The following is a 17,079-nucleotide window of genomic DNA, read 5'->3' on the forward strand; positions in this document are numbered from 1 at the left end:
AAATAATTCTAAGATTCTCTGTGTGTGAGTACGCACCCGAGTGGGCGCATAGAAGTGTAAACGACTTCAGGATTGTGTGACGTTTTGAGATCGTGGGCTGCGCTCAAGCTTCTCCGCGCGTGTGTATGTGTTTTATGCGAGATCCTGGACCATTGTGTGTAGTCGTAGGAGCCTGGGACTTTGTGGTCCTGTGCAGGTGTCTCCAGCTGGCTGTGTGCGTGTGGGGCTAGAGGACATGAATGAGGTTGTGAATGACTAAGGGGTGTGTGTGGGCGGGTGACTAGGTTTGGGAGGTCCCCCGGGTGTAGCTGTGAATGAATACGACGAAGATCCGGGGTTCTTTGTGGACCTGTGTGTATGTGCGCGGGTACTCGTGTGTGTTCCGCCTCCAGATAACAAAGCCACCCTCCCAAACCCCTCATCACCAGACGCACCAGACGCCAGGGCGAGGAGCCCCAGCCTCAAAGGGAACTCTCAGCTGTATGTAAATGCCGCCATCTGCCGGGCGGCCGTGCCCCTCCCCCTGGGCCGCAGCTGGGCCGCCCGTTTGGCCTCCGGAAGGTGTGAGGAGCAAATGGGCAGGAAATTCGTCTTCACGCACCAGGAGCCAGGAGTCGCTCTCCCACCCCAGGACGAATGCGGTGGGGGCGCCCCCAGACCCTCCAAAACCCCTTAGTATTCCAGGGCCACAGCAAAAAACGCCAGTTAGGGGCAGATGTTCCAGCCCTGGACATAATCACTCTGTGCCCAGGGCAAAGCCCGATGGATGGAGGAAACTCATTCCTTTTCCCGGAGGAGGGGAAATTAATTCGGAGGCTAATAGTTTTAGGGGGAAAATACAGGTTGAATTTAAATGCATATTGTCTGCCAGAGGCCAGCAAAGTCAGGCACACAGAGTGCTCATTTTGTAATTAATAGAAGAATGCCAATCTAGAACCTTCTCCTAATCCTGAGGACACTGGAGTAGGGGAGGGTCTGAGCCAGCGAAGGCTGTGGGTCAGCTCACGCAATGTCCAGACTCCTTCTCATTCTGACGCTCTTTCCCTCCCTCCCTATGGATGGAGGGATGCCCTCGGATGCCTCCCCAAGGGCCCCAGGCCTCTGAGCTCCCACAGCCCCCAGGGATTCCTCTGTGCTGGCCCCACCCTCTGCCCGGGCCTCCCCACCGGCCCTGACCACTCTGGCCTATGGGGTCTTTCTGAACACAAACCCGGCCCTGTCCTCCCCCTGCATACTCTTCAGTGGCTCGTGCATCTTTAAGACTGACATTTGAAGTCCTTGTCCCACATCCTCACTACTCAGATTCTGTGGCCACCCAAAGGGAAAAGCCAGACCTTGTGGACCCAGATTTTTGGGTAGATTAGGGTCAGGTGGGAGAGTGAACCTCCCATCTTGGAGATGTTCACACAGAATGTGGGCAAGATTAGAATTAGTTGTGGGAGGGCTGGGGCTGGGGCTGGGGCTGAGCGGTAGCGCACTTGCCTGGCATGTGTGAGGCCTGGGTTTGATTCTCAGCACGGCATATGAATAAATAAAATAAAGGTCTGTCAACAACTAAAAAAAAAAAAAAAATTAGCTGTGGGAGATGGCAAACTTCTGCCCTGGGTAACTTGAGAAAGTAACAGATTCCAGGTTTGATATACCTAAAAATTTTTAAAAATTAAAAATTGTCTGGGGCTGAGATTGTGGCTCAGAGGAAGAGTGCTCACCTTGCCTGCAGGAGGCACTGGGTTTGATCCTCAGCCCCACAAAAAATATTGTGTCCACCTATAACTAAAAATAAATACTTAAAATAAATACTTAAAACAACAACTTGCCTCTCATATACAAGGCTCTAGATTGGATTCCTGGCACCATAAAAAAATGACTAAATTTTTAAAAGTAGCCCTTATTGCAGGTTTGTGCCAAGCATTATGGCATTTCTCAGGGACTCATGTCACATGTGTGGGAAATGTACTTTACAGGATTTCTGACTATCTTTTTGGCTGTTTGGGACTTTTTGGCATCAAGGACTGAACTCAGGGGTATTCAACCACATCCCCAGCCCTATTTTATATTTTATTTAGAGACAGAGTCTCACTGAGTTGCTTAGTGCCTCCCTACTGCTGAGGCTGGCTTTGAACTTGAGATCCTCCTGCCTCAGCCTCTTGTGCTCCACTGTGCCTGGCTGGGACTTTTTCTTATGTGCTAACCTTAGAGACCACAGAAGGCCCGCTGAGGTGACATGTGCGCTGAGAGCTAGAGGAGGTGAGGGTGGCAAAGGAAGTGCACAGGCCGAGGCCTACGAGATCCCCAGGGCTTTCCTTCTCATTTCGTTCTGGGCTCTGCTCAACTGTACCTTCCCAAGACGCCTTTCTGGACCATTCCCTCAAGTATAAAGTAGTCCTCCAAGTCCCCAAGCCCCTGCTTCTCCCACATTTTCTTTTTCATTTCTGAGGACTGAACCCAGGTGCACTGTCCCACTGAGCTATACCCCAGCCCTTTTCCGTCAGTCTTGCTAAACTGCCTGAGCTTTGGATCTCCCCCCTCAGCCTCCTGAGTCACTGGGTTCATTTTTCTTTATCCATTGATCATCCCTAAGAACTACCGGAGGCGTTGTCATCTTCTCTGTGGGACCCCAGCTCCATGAGGGCGGAGCTCCCCACCCCTGTGGCCCACTTCTGCAGCCAGGGCCAGCAGGGCCGCACAGCAGGGGGCCAGGGGGAGGAGCCAGTATCAGCCCCTTGGGGTGAGGAAATAGAGGCTAAGGCCTCGCCAGGGTCACAGAGCCCGAGGCGTGACCCGGAGATGCAGGTCCTGTTGGGGTGCTTTAATGCGACGTAGTGCTGTCCATCAGAAGACCCCAGGACACGATGCACCCCTGGTGTCCAGGGCACTTGAGGATCATGTCCCGCCATGTCATACAAGCAGGTCAAATCCTCTCCTCCCCACCAGCTTTCAGCGAGTGTCACCTGACTGCACAAGGGGCTGAGCTGGCACCAAAGTGAGCGGCAAGTCTGGGAGATCCAATGTTTGCAAGAGCACGTGCCACCCAGAATGCCAAAGGCTGCTGCCCCAGAGCCACTCTTGAGCCAGAGGGGAGGGGCTGGCGGATAAACCTCTTCCTTCCACGTACTGGTGCAGGGGAATTGGAAAGGCCCTCAAGTTCCGTGGGATGTAGGCACACCTGGGGGCAAGCTCCCAGCCCACCAGGGGCTCCCCCAGGACACTCACTCACAGAAGCAGCTTTGTCCTCTTATTCTCAGTCTCATTTCTTAAAGCCACATGCAAAGCAAATGCAGGCCCTTCCTCTATCCAGGAACTTCCCCAAACTAGGGAGCCCTGAGGATGTGGGTCAGCTTCCTGCATTAGAAACAGTACCCAGGGCTGGGCGTGTTCCTGCAAATGTTATCTTTGCAGATGCCCACGAACTTTTTTTTTTTTTAATTGAACTCAGGGGTGCCCTACCACACTACATCCCAGGCCTTTTTGAGACAAGTTCTTGCTAAATTGCTGGGGCTGGCCTCAAAGTTGTGATCCTCCTGCCTCAGCCTCAGCCTCCTAAGATCACAGGTGTGCCCCTCAGCATCTGGCTGACCATTATTTCAAGTGCATTTAGTTCTTATAAGAAACATCAAGGAAGATCTTTTAAAAATAGTTGGTACTAGCAGTAGGTGCCAGCCAGAGAAGAGAGGCTGGGAGGAAGTCACTTCAAGCCAAAAAGGTCCAGCACATTTCCATCTGTGACAACCATGTGGCCTGTTAAGGGCAGGCCCCATTTAGCCCCCGGACAGTTCATGTCACTATTCCTGACAGCCTCTCTAAGGTACAAACACCCCTGTTTTAGAGATGACAAAACCAAGGTGGAGAGGTGCCTCCCTTAGATTCTTACAGCTACTACCCTGGGGCCTATGTAGAAGGGGCTCTGCTTTTAAGCTGAGGCAGAAACTAAGGTAGATGTAGAAACTGAGGCACCGAGAGGTAAAATAACTTGCCCAGGGTCACACAGCCTGCCAGGAAGTGGCAGAGCTTACATCTGCACTTGAACAGTCAGGAACCCACACAACCGTGCTTGCCAATATGGGGGCCAGGAGACACATGTGGCTATTTAAATCTCAGGGCAATTTCAGCCTGGTGTGTGAGGCCCTGGGCTTCACCCAGCACTGCAGAAAACCAATCAACAGTGAGATTTAATATAAAAATCCTCATTTCTGGGCGGGCACTGTAGCAGTCTTATGCCCCAGACACTCTGGAAGCTGAGGCAGGAAGACCATTCAAGCCCTGGAGTTCAAGACCAGCCTCGGCAACACAGTGAGAGCGCCATCTCAAAAATCAATCCATCGATCCTTCAATCCATCCACTCATCCATCCCTCCCAACTTTGGGCTTCTGTTGAAAAACCAGAAGCTCAAACAGCTCCAGGGCCACGGCTGGCGGGAGGTGAGCAGATGTCCAGGTGAGGTGGGGCCATCTCTAGACCACCAGGGCTCAACTTGGCTTTATTTCCACGGGAGCTACCTGTGTTTAACCCCCATCCTCTGCTTTTCTCCACATGCGAGGAATCTGGAGCCAGAGAGGTGCACTTTTTGCAGATCAAACAGCACATGGGAAGATAGCCGAGCAGAGACCCAGGTTTCCAGACAGCCAGGCCCAAACTGGCCCTGATCCTACAGAGCCTCTGCTCTGTTCGGCAGTCAGCTGGCCACTGTGGCATGATGACCCAAGTCCCGGACCTCACCCTGATGCCCCATCTGGAGACTCTCCGGACACAGGAGTTGTGCCATCTGGGATGCACTTTATTGGACATGTGGCTGCCCAAGCCTTGGTCTGGGAGCACTGGGGCCTGAGGCCCTGAACCCAGGCAGTGAGTTTGAGGAGGCCCAAAGCATCAGGGCTGTTTGGAGCGAGGCCACAAGCGGCTGGTGAGAGAGCCGAAGAAGAGTTTCTGCTTGTTGGACTTGGCGAGCTCAGCCAGGCGCTGCTGTTCCTCCTGGGGTCAGGGGACAAGAGGAGGAGGAAGTCAGCCTGGGGTAGGTGGGTTTCCTCCCACACTGCCAGTTCCCAGCCTCAGCCCAGGGGCCAGCCTTCCTTTAGACTTTGGCTCAGGGCCCACTCCCCTCCCCAAACCAACAGAGCACTGCACGCCAGCTCCGGCCCCTGTTCACACACTGGTAAGGGCCAGCTGCATCACAGGAGCTCAACCTCAGATGCCTGGGGGACACCACACTCAGATCCCAGGCCCTCAGGATTTTCAGCCATGAACTTCAGCAGTTTCTCAGGCAGAAAATTCTCAGAAGCCCCTCCCCTAATCCCAGGGCCCAACCCCAAAGCCTGGGAACCTATCTCAGACCCTAGACCCCATCCTGGAAACTGGGGGAGCCCCAGATCCAAAGACCATAGCCTTCCTAAACAGACTGCCCTGTCCTACTCTGAGCACCCAGTGGCTGGCATGGGGGAAGCCCCTGGCCCAGGTCTCAGGCCTTCTCTAGGCACTTGGGGGCTCTAGCTAGCCCCAGAAAGCCAACCCGGAATCTGGCCAGCCGCAGCCTGGACCTGAGCATCTTTTCTGACTCGAGCCACACACCAGTGTCCCTCCAAGACCAGCAAAGTTCCCTCCCCAGACTCCTGGCCCAGTGCCATGGACACCTCCCTCCAGACGTGATCTAAACCCTAAGTCTACCTCCACAGGGAGTCCCCAGGACTCACAAGTGTCAAGGACACTCCCTCCTCCAGACCCATCTCACGTGCTTTCCGTTTCCTGAGCAGCCCATAGAACCAGGCCACCCTCCTCGCCACATCCCTGCCCGGAAGGCTGTGTCCCCGCCCCCAGGTCACAGATACTGAGGCAAAGGAGAAGGTACTGGCCAAGGTCACAGTCAGCCAGGGGACAGTATAGAGAGGGGCTGCTTCAGGAACCTCCTTTGGGAGCCTCAGAAAGGACCGTGGGCGTGGAGGAGTCCAACCTGCTCGAGCTGGCTCTGCCGCTGCTTGAAAGCCTCCAGTGGGTCGTCCTCCAGGGCGTAGTGCTCCAGCACGGTCCGCACATCCTCCACTTGGTTCAGAGCGATGGCTGCAGGCACAACAGGACGCCGGTCAGCCAGCCTTGAGGCCCAAGGGAGGCAGGGCCCACAGGGCCAAGGTCAGATCCTAGACCGACACTCCCTGGAACGCTTGCAATGCTCCACAAGGGCTCCCCCGTCATTCCCAGGGGAGCACCCGGACACAGGAGTCTCTGGGACTCCAAGATGCTCGTGGCCTCTGCCCCTCGACTGCAGTTTGTTTTCCCAGCACTGGAGACTGAGCCCAGGGCCTCACTTGACTGCCAGTGGACAAGAAAGACAAGGCAGAATCAAGCATCTGCCATCACCTTGAGGACCAGGTCCCTGAGGTCAGGGGCTAGGAGGGCGGGACCAGCCTCACTCTTAAGGAAAGCAGACAGGTCCAACAAGACCCGGTCGTCCGAGTTGCCGTCCCAGGGCCGCAGGGCGACGCCGTTGTAGGGCTGCAGGCGGAAGGCTTCCTTCTTGCAGTCCACGACCACCACTCGGGCTGGGTCCCGATTCAGACACGAAATGTCCTGGAAGTGGGCGACAGGTCAGGTCACTCTCTGTGCCCCTCCCCTCCCCACGAGGAACATGTACACATAAGGCATCATCATGGCCCCTCCCCCAAACTCCACCTGCAGAGCCCTCGGCCTCTGGCTGGGCGGAGTCACGCCAGCTCCTAGGCCCTCTTGGGATGGGCGGGCCCTGGCGTGTCCAACTACTGCCCAGGTGAGGTGACTGTGATATGCTGCAGGTCGAGGAACCTCTTGCCCAGGAAAAAGAGGTGCAGATGGACCCACAGCAACACACAGGGAGCACACAGACTGACACAGACCTTCATCACAGTCCATACACCGCTGAATCCCAACGTAAGCCCCCAGCCCCACCAAGACCCACATAGAAGCCCAACAGACGCCTGGGCACAGGGAATCCTGGAGCCAGGCCCAGACCCCGGCATGTGTTTCCAAACCCAGGCTCATGGGAGAAACTGTAATTATCCACTGTCCTGAAGCACCCAGTTACAGACACAGAGACGAAACTCCACATCACTACCCCTCACCCACAACTGTCTTCTTTAGGGAGACCCCACTTCTCCCCACTCCCCCAGATTCTGGAGGAAGGGCCAAAATGCTCCGCCAAGCTCAGGTCCTGCCAGGAGAATGAGATCTGTACAGAATCACAAGCAGGGTGGAGGCTGGGACTGGAGCTCAGCCCTCTTTCTGGCAGTGCTGGCACCCGAGCCCACCCCAGAGGTCCACCATGACCCCCACACGGCACCTTGACATGGTGTCCATCCATGTATCTTGTGGCATCCCGGAAGAGGCGGTAGGAGATGAAGCCATGGGGGTCCACACTGTCGATGAGTGGAAACGCAGTCTGGGGGATCGAGGAGAGGTCAGCTGGGTCTGGCCCAGCAGACCTCTTGCTCCCCATACCACCCATGCCTGCTCTGCCCCGGAGCCTCACCATGCCCGTCTCTGACGTGAAGATGACGATTTCGTACAGAGGTGCAAGCTGCTGGAACAAGGTCTCGATGCCTGGCCGCTTCTTGAACCTCCAGCCAGTAGCCAGCTGGGGGATGAGGGCAGTGAGCCACCAGGACCACAAGGGGCCCGGGGCTTAGACCCAGCCAGGGGGTTCCCAGAGCCAGGGTTCCCTCTGTTCTTGGGGGTTTGAGAACACAAAGGCTAAGAACTAGAGTCTGGAGCAAGAGCCGACTCCTGGCACACCCCCGACAGCCCCACAGTGGGCACTGAAAGCAAGGCAGTGGGAAGAGACAGGCTCTCCCCAAGATCACACAGCACCCCCAGCCCACTGCACAGGTCTATCCCCAACCCGCTGCCTTCCCCGAGACACACCGACCACTCAGGGTGCAAGAGGACACCAGTGAGCTCCAAGACAAGTGTGTAGGGCGGCTGGTAGTATGGCTCCCGCAGAGGGTCTGGAAGAAGGCAGGGACTGGTGGGCTCAATGATCATCTGTGGGACAGAAAAAGGACAAGGGTGCTTGACACTGAAGCTGGGGGCTGAGGACGGAAGGGAGGGACCAGGCCCAGGTCCCCGCTTACCTGTCTATAATCTTTGAAATACTTGTATGTCCGACGTAACTGCTGAACCAGAATTGGATCTAGGAGAACATCGGGCACAAAGGATTCCAAGATAAGCTGCTGCTTGACCTCCCAAACACCAGAGGTTTGTGATCCACCAGACACACAGCAGGTCTACTCCCGCCTGGTTTCAATCAGCTCATTTCCAGGCCAAAAGGTAGATGGCAATGACATATTACCAGGTGGGAACAAAGATATTCATTTACCCAGTTTTTAAAAAAATGTTTGATTGTAGATGGACACAATACCTTTATTAATCTTTATGTGGTGCTAAGGACCGAACCCAGTGCTTCACCCATGCTAGGTGAGTGCTCTACCGCTGAGCCCCAGCCCCCTCACTTACTCAGTTTTAATGTGAATACTTATTTCCACACTCCATGCCAGGTATAAAAATAGCCCACCTAAAATTCAGACACATAGGGGCTAGGGCTGTGGCTCAGTGGCAGAGCGCTGGCCTCGCACAAGTGAGGTACTGGGTTCGATCCTCAGCACCACATGAAAATAAATAAACTAAATAAAGGTATTGTGTCCATTTACAACAAAAATATTTTTTAAAAATTCAGACATGTACACCTTTTGATCTTATGCCAGTGTTTAGTCCATCCTGAGCTTGAGATGTCTGCTCAAAGCCAGCGCACTAGTCTAGTTATACTACAGTGAACACAGACACATCTGTGTGCTTAAAACCAGAAATTCTCAACTTAGAACACTTTTATTTATCTTGTCCCTCCAACACACACTACTACCGTAAATTTGGCAATGTCTAGAGACCTTTTTTTTTTTGATGCTAGGACTGAACCCAGGATCTCACCCATGCTAAGCATGGGCTCTACCACTAAGCCGCATCCCAGCCCATGGGGACAGTTTTGATTGCCTGATTGCCATGATTCTGGCACCTAGTGCGTAAATATAATTATCCTGGGTGCTGCTAAACATCCTATAATGCACAAGACAGTCCCCCCACAGTAAAGAATGACCTAGTTCAAACTGTCAATAGGGCTGAAGGTGAAAAACCCTGGTTTAAATGAGTACACTGGCTTCAGCTGAAACCGAGAGCTTCCAGGAGTGCCTGCTGGAGGGCAGTATTTTCAGTCCAGTTCTACCTATGGTCCACTCTCTGAAAAACCACAATATTGAAACCAGTTAATATGCACATTTTAAACCTACGTCTCTACCTGCCCAATTTAAATCAACATATTGATTTGTTGAAGCCACTATAATTTTCAATCTGCCCAGTTAAAACATACTCACCCCAATGCCTCGCTGCAACAATCAGTATAACAAACTCCCCAGCACAAAACAGGTGGCTTTCTGGATCCACCAATTTTACTTTTCTCTTGGGAAGAGCCAGGTGTGACAGAATTGACAACTACTATCCAATTTGTCAGAAGCTCCCCATCAAAGGCTGGTTAATGAGAGGGGGAGGGAGGGAGGCATTGTTTTGGAAATGAGGAGCCTGGTGGGGTAGGAGCTTAGGGGAAAAAAAAAAAGGCTGTCATAAAGAGGAGGGGGTTAGGGGCTGCAGATGCTCAGATCTAAGGCACAGGAAGCCATGTGTCTGGGGATAGACTGCCCTGTCTCCCCAATCCCTCCCACCCAGGTTCCCCTCCCCCATCTGTCCTCGGCCATCTGCTCCTGGGTCAGGAAAGGGGGCTGGAGCTTTGTAATGCCCCTCCCCCAAGCCATCCAGCTGCTGCCCCCCCATGTCTGTGCCCCCCCAATGGAAGGAGGAAGGGCTGGGAGCACCAGATGGGGAGGGCTCCTGTGCCTAAGTGGCACAGTTAAGAGGGCCAGGGGACCCCAGAATCTGTGCTTGTTGACTTACCGTTGTCGAACTCATCAGGAATCTGGGAGGTGGAGAGAAAAATGGAAAGTTTGGGAAGGAACAGGCAGGACCCCAACATACTTATAAAAGGTTCTCCAAGACCTCTGAGAGGAGTAGAAGGTCCTTGGGAGGGAGAGGCTCACTCCAGGCCAGAGACAAGCCTGAGTAGATCAAAGGGAACCCACCCTCACAAAGGAAGGACTCTGGAAAGGCCTTGTTCCCCCTCACCTTGGCACCGTTTTCATCCACAGGGTTGTTTCCTGCAAGGGAGACAATCAATGACATGGGGACCCCATCTCCTGGCTCTTGAGGGTAGAGGGTATGTCAGGGGCTTGGACTCCTGGGTCTGAGAGAGAGGGCTAGAGGTATGGCCTCCTAGATTCAAGGGAGGAGGGGACTGGGATGGACTTTTGGGTGCTGAGGGAAGACACAGCTTAGAAGGCTGGTCCAGGCTATCCTCCTCTGTATTCCCTTCTTCCAATTGGTTCCCGTAGCCTGATACAGGAACCAGCTCGAGAGACAGAAGGGGTAGAAAGGAGAAGAAAGGAGACTTCTCCAGTTTTCAAAATAGGTGTCCTCGTTGGCAGCCCTATTGAAGGGTCAGAGAATGAAGATCAGTGAAGCCACTACGGGGAAAGAGGGGAAGGTTCCACAGTAGAATTCAGGAAGCCAGCAGAACAAAATTGGCGGGCAGGGGCATGTCCCTCACCGAAAATATAGATGATGCTCACAGTCCCACCAGCTCCAAGCAAACCAGCAAGCCAAAGTGCAACTTTTTTGGCATAGCTGGGACCTTCTGAGCCTGGCTGCTGCTGTGGCCCCTGGGCTTTAGTGCTCCCATGGCTTCCAATCTCTGCAGCCTGCAGATTGGGGGAGGAGTGGAGGAAGGCGGTTAGCTAAGAGAGGAGAGAGACAAGGTCAGGATACTTTGACCTCTACTCTAGTTCAAGTAGAATCAAAATCAGAAGCCAAGAAGCAGACACCCACATAACCCCCAGCATTGTATTCTTGGAAGGGCAACTGAGAGGACCCCCTTCAGAGAGTCTAAACTAGACTGTACAGGGCAACGAATCCAGGAATTTAAGAACTGACAGGCCAGTTTACCCAGGACCCTGGAGGTAAGAGGACTGGAGGGTCTGGAGCCCAGCAAAGTCAGTCAGGGAGACTAAGGGATCAGGTCGCCCAAAATTGGGGTGCCTGAAGTTGGGGGACAGAAGGCACACGGGATAAGACTGAGAGTTAAAACATCCGGATTCCTACGGCTCAAGGTAGCAGGGTCTAGAAAAAAAGGACAGGAGTGGGGGCAGGGAAGAGCAATTGGTATGGGACTTGGGGAAAAAAGGTAACGGAAGTAATGAACTGGAGGTCAGAATGGTTGGGATCTGTCCACATGGAAGAAGGTCGAATCCGAAGCCCGGACATCTACTTCACTACCACTAACAACTCCAAGAAAATACCCGCAAGGCCAGGCTGGAACCCCAGCGTCCCGGGTCCCTCCCCGTCGTGTTATCACCTGAGTGTTCACTGGCACAGGGAAAGAGGTGACCTCTTCGGCCGCCCACGTGGGTGGGAGGTGTGATCCAGAGGATGCCCTTGGGGCCCCAATATCCATCCCAGGAAACAAATGTGCCCCTGGCAGGCAGGGAAGCACCCCTCAAACGCAGGCGGATTTCCATTCAGCACCCTGAGGTGCAGCATCCCAGAACCCCTGCCCGACAGCCATACGTCCGAAATTTCATGGAGGAGCCCGGGCACCCAGGGCCCAATCTCATTCAGCTCACCTGGTCTGGGGCTCGGGGGGGCGGCGTCGCCAGCCTCGTGCACAGCCCCCGCGCGCCGAGCCCGAGCCCGCTCCGCAAGCGCGAGAACAGCGCCGCCGAAGCCGCCATCTTGCGCTGACGCCACGAGGCCCCGCCCACTCGCTCCCTCTTCTCCCGCCCCGGGCGCAGGCTGCCGCCAATGAGGACGCAGAGAAGAGGTGGGTGGACGGGTGCCTGAGAGAGACAAGAGGCTCCAGGCGGATTGCCGCAGGTGCTATCGCCTTAGATTTCTTTATTAGCGTCTCCCAGGCACACCAATTGGAGTACAGTCAGCTGGCACCACGCCCCCCTCAATCCTTAGGGAACACCAGTTCAGCAACTGGTCGAGGCAGGGGCGAGGATAAGACCTATTGCTTGGAGGTAAAGCTAGGGCTAGGGCTGGGGCTGTAGGTCAGTGGTAGAGCGTTTGCCTAGCATGCATGAGGCATTGGGTTCGATCCTCACTCAGCACCTCACAAAAATAAGTAAAAGGTTTAAAAAAAAAAAAAAAAAGAACCCATGATAGCTGTCTCCCCTAAGGGGGGTCTTTATCTTCACCTCTCAATTTTCAGAAGTGGAAACAGACTTGGAGGACATCTGAAAAGCCAGCCCTGAGCTGAGATGGAATCTGCCTTCTTTCCCATACTCAGAGCTCTTCTTGCCCCTCCTACCATGAATTCTTACAAAGGGACAGGAGAGGCAGCACAGCGCCATGCGTGACTGGAGAGGGCCCTTAATAGCGAGAAATCAACGAATTTTGAGTTTGCAAAAGCCGTGAATGTTTGCCAAATCATTTTCAGTGTGTGTGGGCTCTGATAACTTATATATAAAAACCAAAAATACTAATGTAGCAAAAGCCCGGCAAGGTAAAGAAACGGAATCCAGGGTGGGGTTACTGCTGAAGGGGATGGATTGGGGCTGCTGCTAAAACTGGTTCTCTCTCTGGTACCTATTATTTCCTAAACTGGGAAGTGGGGACATGGGTCTTCGTGGTTATTTACTTATTTTAGGTACCAGGAATTGAACCCAAGGGCGCTTAACCACTGAGCCACATCCCCAGCTTTTTTTAAAATTCTGAGACAGGGTCTCACTAGATCTCTTGCAGCCTAAGTTGCTAAGACTGGCTTTGAAACGGAGATCCTCCTGCCTCAGCTTTCCAAACCACTGGGATTACAGGCATATGCCACCCTGCCCAGCGGTATCTTTTTAAATATCTGAAGTATTTTATAATACTGTCATATTTGTAGAAGTGTTAATATTGGTCGGGCGTGGTGATGCATGCCTATAATCCCAGTGGTTTGGGAGGCTGAGACGGGAAGATCACAAGTTTGAGGCCAGCCTCAGCAATTTGCCAAGGCTCTGTGCTCCTTAGTGAGACTCTGTCTCAAAAAATAAAAAGGGCTGGGAATATGGCTCAGTGGTGAAGCACTTCTGGGTTCCATTCCCAGTAAACCCCTCCCCCCAAGAAGATATTAACGATGTAATATCAAACGAGGAACAGGAAGTTCAAGATACAAAGCCCCATTCTTTTTTAATTTTTTTTTAGTTATAGACAGACACAATACCTTATAAGGTGCTGAGGATTGAACCCAGTGCCTCACATGTGAGAGGCAAGCACTCCACCACTGAGCTACCCAGCCCCCAAAGCCCCATTCTTAACATTGCTCCCACTCCTGTCACCAAGTTATCACAAGCTCCAGTAATTCTGGTGTCACTGCTCTTGGAACTCAAGATAAAGGACCATCAAGTGTGCTGCTAGGCGACATTTAGGTTGTAGGGCTTGTTTCTTTTGTAGTTGTAGATGAATATCATGCCTTTATTTTACTTGTTTATTTTTATGTGGTGATAAGGATCGAACCCAGTGCCTGCTATATGCCAGGCAAGCGCTCTACCACTGGGCTACAGCCCCAACCCCTGTAGGGCGGGGGTTGACTGTGATTTTCACTTAGTAGAATTCATGCCTGAGTAAGAAGTAATTTTGTTAGTCGCATAGCAAGCTCTGTTCCAATGACCTCTTTCCAATGTCTTCTCATCCACCCCTCTCATGAGCCTTCTGAGGTACAGACTCATTTTCTAGCTGGGAGAACTTTGATAGTATCCAGTTCTTTACCCCAAAGCACAAAAGGAAGTAAATGGGCTTTGTAAATAACCCCACTACAAACCACACACACACAGCTCTGACCAAACGTCTTCTTTTTATTGAAAGACCATAAACACAAAAGCAAGCTGGGGGCAGCGGGGTGTTAGAAGTGGGGGACCCTTCCCCAGATTCTACTCTGATTCCTATGAGCATCAGGGAGGAAGAAGGTGGCAACCCAGAAAAGAAGATAAAGAAACTCCAAAATGATCAGCGTAGCCCTACTCCAAGCCCAGGATTCTGTGTCAGGTTCAAGGGCCAGGGAAGGAAGGAGGGTCCTGGTCCTCTTCTTCTGCCAGGTCATCTTCTGAATTCTACTTCTCCTCCTGACTTAGGCCTCCAGGAGCTTCCCCAGGAAGCGGAGGTTGAGGATCTTGAGCTGCTCATCAAGGTCCATGCGCACGATGCCATCCTCACCATCGATGCTCAGCAGGACTCCGGTGGCCTCCCGATCCTCACCCAGGATCACCTTTACCTGAAATGGGGGACATAGAATCAGCGCCCCATGTCAGCAGCCTGACACCCCTTGGCCCCATCCCCTGACCTACCTTGTTGTTCTTGGTGGGGGTGATGGGTTCCAGGTGCTCACTGGAAATGCTGACAACCTTCTCACTATCCTTCAGGTACACAGAGCACATGCCTCCCTGCGGGATAGGCACAGCCTGGTCAACCTGTCCTGTTCCCACTCTCCAAGGGACACAGGCTACAGGCTCATTCTGAAAACTCAATCCCCATGTGATAAGCGAGCAAGGAGGGCCACAGCTGTGCCTGCTTCCAAGGCTGGAGCCAGTGATGCATGGTGGCAGGGAAGGTGGGAGGGTGACCAAGTTAGCAAGGGAAGCCCCAGGATGAAGCTAACTTGGGCCAAACGGGCACTACTTCTCAGGCACCTGACTCTTCATGTCCTCGAATGGCCTTGGCTTCTTTCTACCTGGCTCCCATCCTGGGCCCTGGTGTCGGATGGCCCCACAGCCCCCGTAAGCTCTGGACCTCGTCTTTGTCACCAACAGTGGTCCAGCTCTGAGGTCTGTCCGTTCAGCCTCCGGAGGGTCTCCTCTCCCACCTCTGTTCCTCCTCCCTTCCCCATGGCACTGCCACAGAGCAACCTGACGCCCCCAACTCCTCAGGGCTCCAAGACCCCAGTCTCACCACCTCCACTCCCTCCCTGACACTGCAACATGGAGAATCAGTTCAAACCACAGACCCGAGCCCATCACTCCCCTGCTGCCTGGATGCCTCTGTAGTTCCCCAGTGCCCGCTGGATGGTCCAGAGTTCTCTAGGCCGGAAACAGGACCTGGCCCAGCCACCCCTCTGGCTTCACTGCTCACCTTCCCCTTGGCTATTTATATTCCAGCCCAAATGGACATACTTCGGCTCCACGAAACGTGCAGCTCCCTGTCCTCTCCCTGGCTGGTTCCTATTCGTCCCTCAGGTCGTGGGCTTGACAAAAGTCCTTTCTGATTCCCCCCCTAAAGTTGGGTAAGGTGCCTCCTCTCCATCACCCACCAGCTCCTCTGGGCTCTGGGCTTGCCTCATCCCAGCTGTGCCCACTCTGGACTGTCCCTGTCTGAGGACATATCTGCCCCCTGCCCCTAACCCCTGGAACGTGAGGCCTGTGAGGGCAGGGTCTGGAGCATCTAAGTCTCTGATGTTGTTTGACTCAATCAACCTTCACAATCAGAGAACCCACCAGGGTAAGCGCCAAGCTTTCCTGCAGCACCTGCAGAACCACACTGACCTGAGCCCCAGGCCCGAGCTGGCGCAGATACTCCCTGAGCATGAGCAGGCACTGGCCAGACAACGCACGGAAGGAAGACAGGAAGGTGTGTGTGGAAAGGTCCTGAACTTGGCTGAGTGTGAAGAAGGGAGAGGCCGGGAGGCCTGGAGGAGCCCAGGGGTGTGGATGCCTGACATCAAGCCCAAGCCTGGTCCTGACAGGGTGCTCGGGACATGTTACTGAGCTGATCTCAAAGGACTATGACAGAAATCAACCACCTTCTCTGTTTCAGGTCACAGACTTTAGTTGTGAATGCAGCAGGCAGAGATGAGTATGACAGGCAGAAACCCTGAACGCTCCCGTGCCTGTCCACCTATGTATGGATCTTTGTCAATGTGGTCAGTTAAAGAACAAAAACAAAAAAACCCACACATGAAAACTGGGGGCACTCAGGGAGAGGATGCCTGCTGACCAATCACCATAACATGCCTGTTTCCCACTCACCGTGACACTACGGATGACTCCTGTCTGACCCACCACCTGTGTGTCCAGGTAGGTGTCCCGCACCTTCACCTGGATGTCAGTGGTTACCCAGTCGCTGGAGTTCTGCTCAATGCCTGAGCCAGGTGTGTGCGGGTTGTAGCCACCAGGGGAGGGAGCTCCAGGTGTCATCGGACTATAGCCAACTGGGCTAGGGCTGGGGCTTGCCTACAGGGGAACAGAGGATAGTGTCACTAGAACAGTCACTTGGCCTGGCCGTAGGCCACAGTCCATTCTAGCCCACTGCTCTGCAGGGCATCCAAGGTGACCAGTACCTGATAGGCCATGGGTGAGGGTGTGGGGTGGTAGCTGGCTGGCGAATGGGTGTTTTGGTAGCCTGCTGGGCTTGGTGCCACCTGGTGGTAGCTCTGAGGACTAGGGCTGGGCTGGTAGGAGCCTTGAGGGGAGGGGGCGGCATAGGGGGAGAACTGGTCTGTGTTGTACCTGAAGACACAGGAAAGAAGGGACATTTGTTCAGCAGGGAAGGCACAGGGGGTGAGGCAGTGGGAGGATGTGTGCAGCCGTGATCAGGGCTAGCCCAGGGCACTCACATGGCTGGCGTCCCTGGAGTCTGTGGGTTATACTGTGGGTTGACCTGGGGGGAGGAAGGATCTGGATAGCCAGGTGTTTGGGGGTTGGGGGTCCCCCCATAGGCCTGTGGAGACGGAGTAGGCTCATCGTCGAAGGCGTACTCATACTCTTCTTCAGCCCTGTTGGGGACAGAAGTCAGCTGAGAACTGGGGATGGTAAGGTGGCAGATGCTGTTGGATGGCAACACATGCCATTCCACAGCAGAGACCATGAGCAGATGGGGGCCACCTGCCCCAGCATCATGGCAGTGGCTATCCACAGTGGCTGCATGGCCCCATTCCCAGCCACACCTATTCCTGCCTGGGCCTTTGGGTACACCCCCCAGAGCCTTCTGCCCCTG

The 17,079-nt window shown here is 53.8% G+C and overlaps 3 protein-coding genes across 4 annotated transcripts in view; 1 reads left to right on the forward strand and 2 right to left on the reverse strand.

Moving 5' to 3' along the window:
• The window catches only part of DYRK1B (dual specificity tyrosine phosphorylation regulated kinase 1B), a 196,138-nt gene that overhangs the window by 133,204 nt on the left and 45,855 nt on the right, over positions 1-17,079 (forward strand). The gene's annotated exons all lie outside the window — the stretch shown is intronic.
• On the reverse strand, positions 4,754-11,892 carry TIMM50 (translocase of inner mitochondrial membrane 50). The gene is made up of 11 exons (XM_081274487.1): positions 11,736-11,892; positions 10,664-10,814; positions 10,183-10,214; positions 9,955-9,976; positions 8,091-8,149; positions 7,882-8,001; positions 7,490-7,594; positions 7,301-7,399; positions 6,399-6,555; positions 5,942-6,048; positions 4,754-4,968 (listed from the first exon to the last, which is right to left on the reverse strand). The coding sequence occupies exons 1-11, from the start codon at positions 11,841-11,843 to the stop codon at positions 4,867-4,869; spliced, it is 1,062 nt and encodes a 353-aa protein (XP_081130613.1). The 5' UTR covers positions 11,844-11,892; the 3' UTR covers positions 4,754-4,866.
• SUPT5H (SPT5 homolog, DSIF elongation factor subunit) overlaps positions 13,930-17,079 on the reverse strand; it is a 29,325-nt gene continuing 26,175 nt past the window's right edge. For both annotated transcript variants that reach the window (XM_081273745.1, XM_081273744.1), the window contains 5 exons: positions 16,700-16,858; positions 16,424-16,592; positions 16,113-16,316; positions 14,439-14,534; positions 13,930-14,365 (listed from right to left, as the gene is read on the reverse strand). In XM_081273745.1, the coding sequence (XP_081129871.1) occupies positions 14,222-14,365; positions 14,439-14,534; positions 16,113-16,316; positions 16,424-16,592; positions 16,700-16,858 (772 nt within the window). In that variant the 3' untranslated portion in view covers positions 13,930-14,221. The remainder of the gene's footprint in view (positions 14,366-14,438; positions 14,535-16,112; positions 16,317-16,423; positions 16,593-16,699; positions 16,859-17,079) is intronic.

Source organism: Spermophilus citellus (genome assembly GCF_964194105.1).
Source record: "Spermophilus citellus genome assembly, chromosome: 18".
Classification (NCBI taxonomy): Eukaryota; Metazoa; Chordata; class Mammalia; order Rodentia; family Sciuridae; genus Spermophilus; species Spermophilus citellus.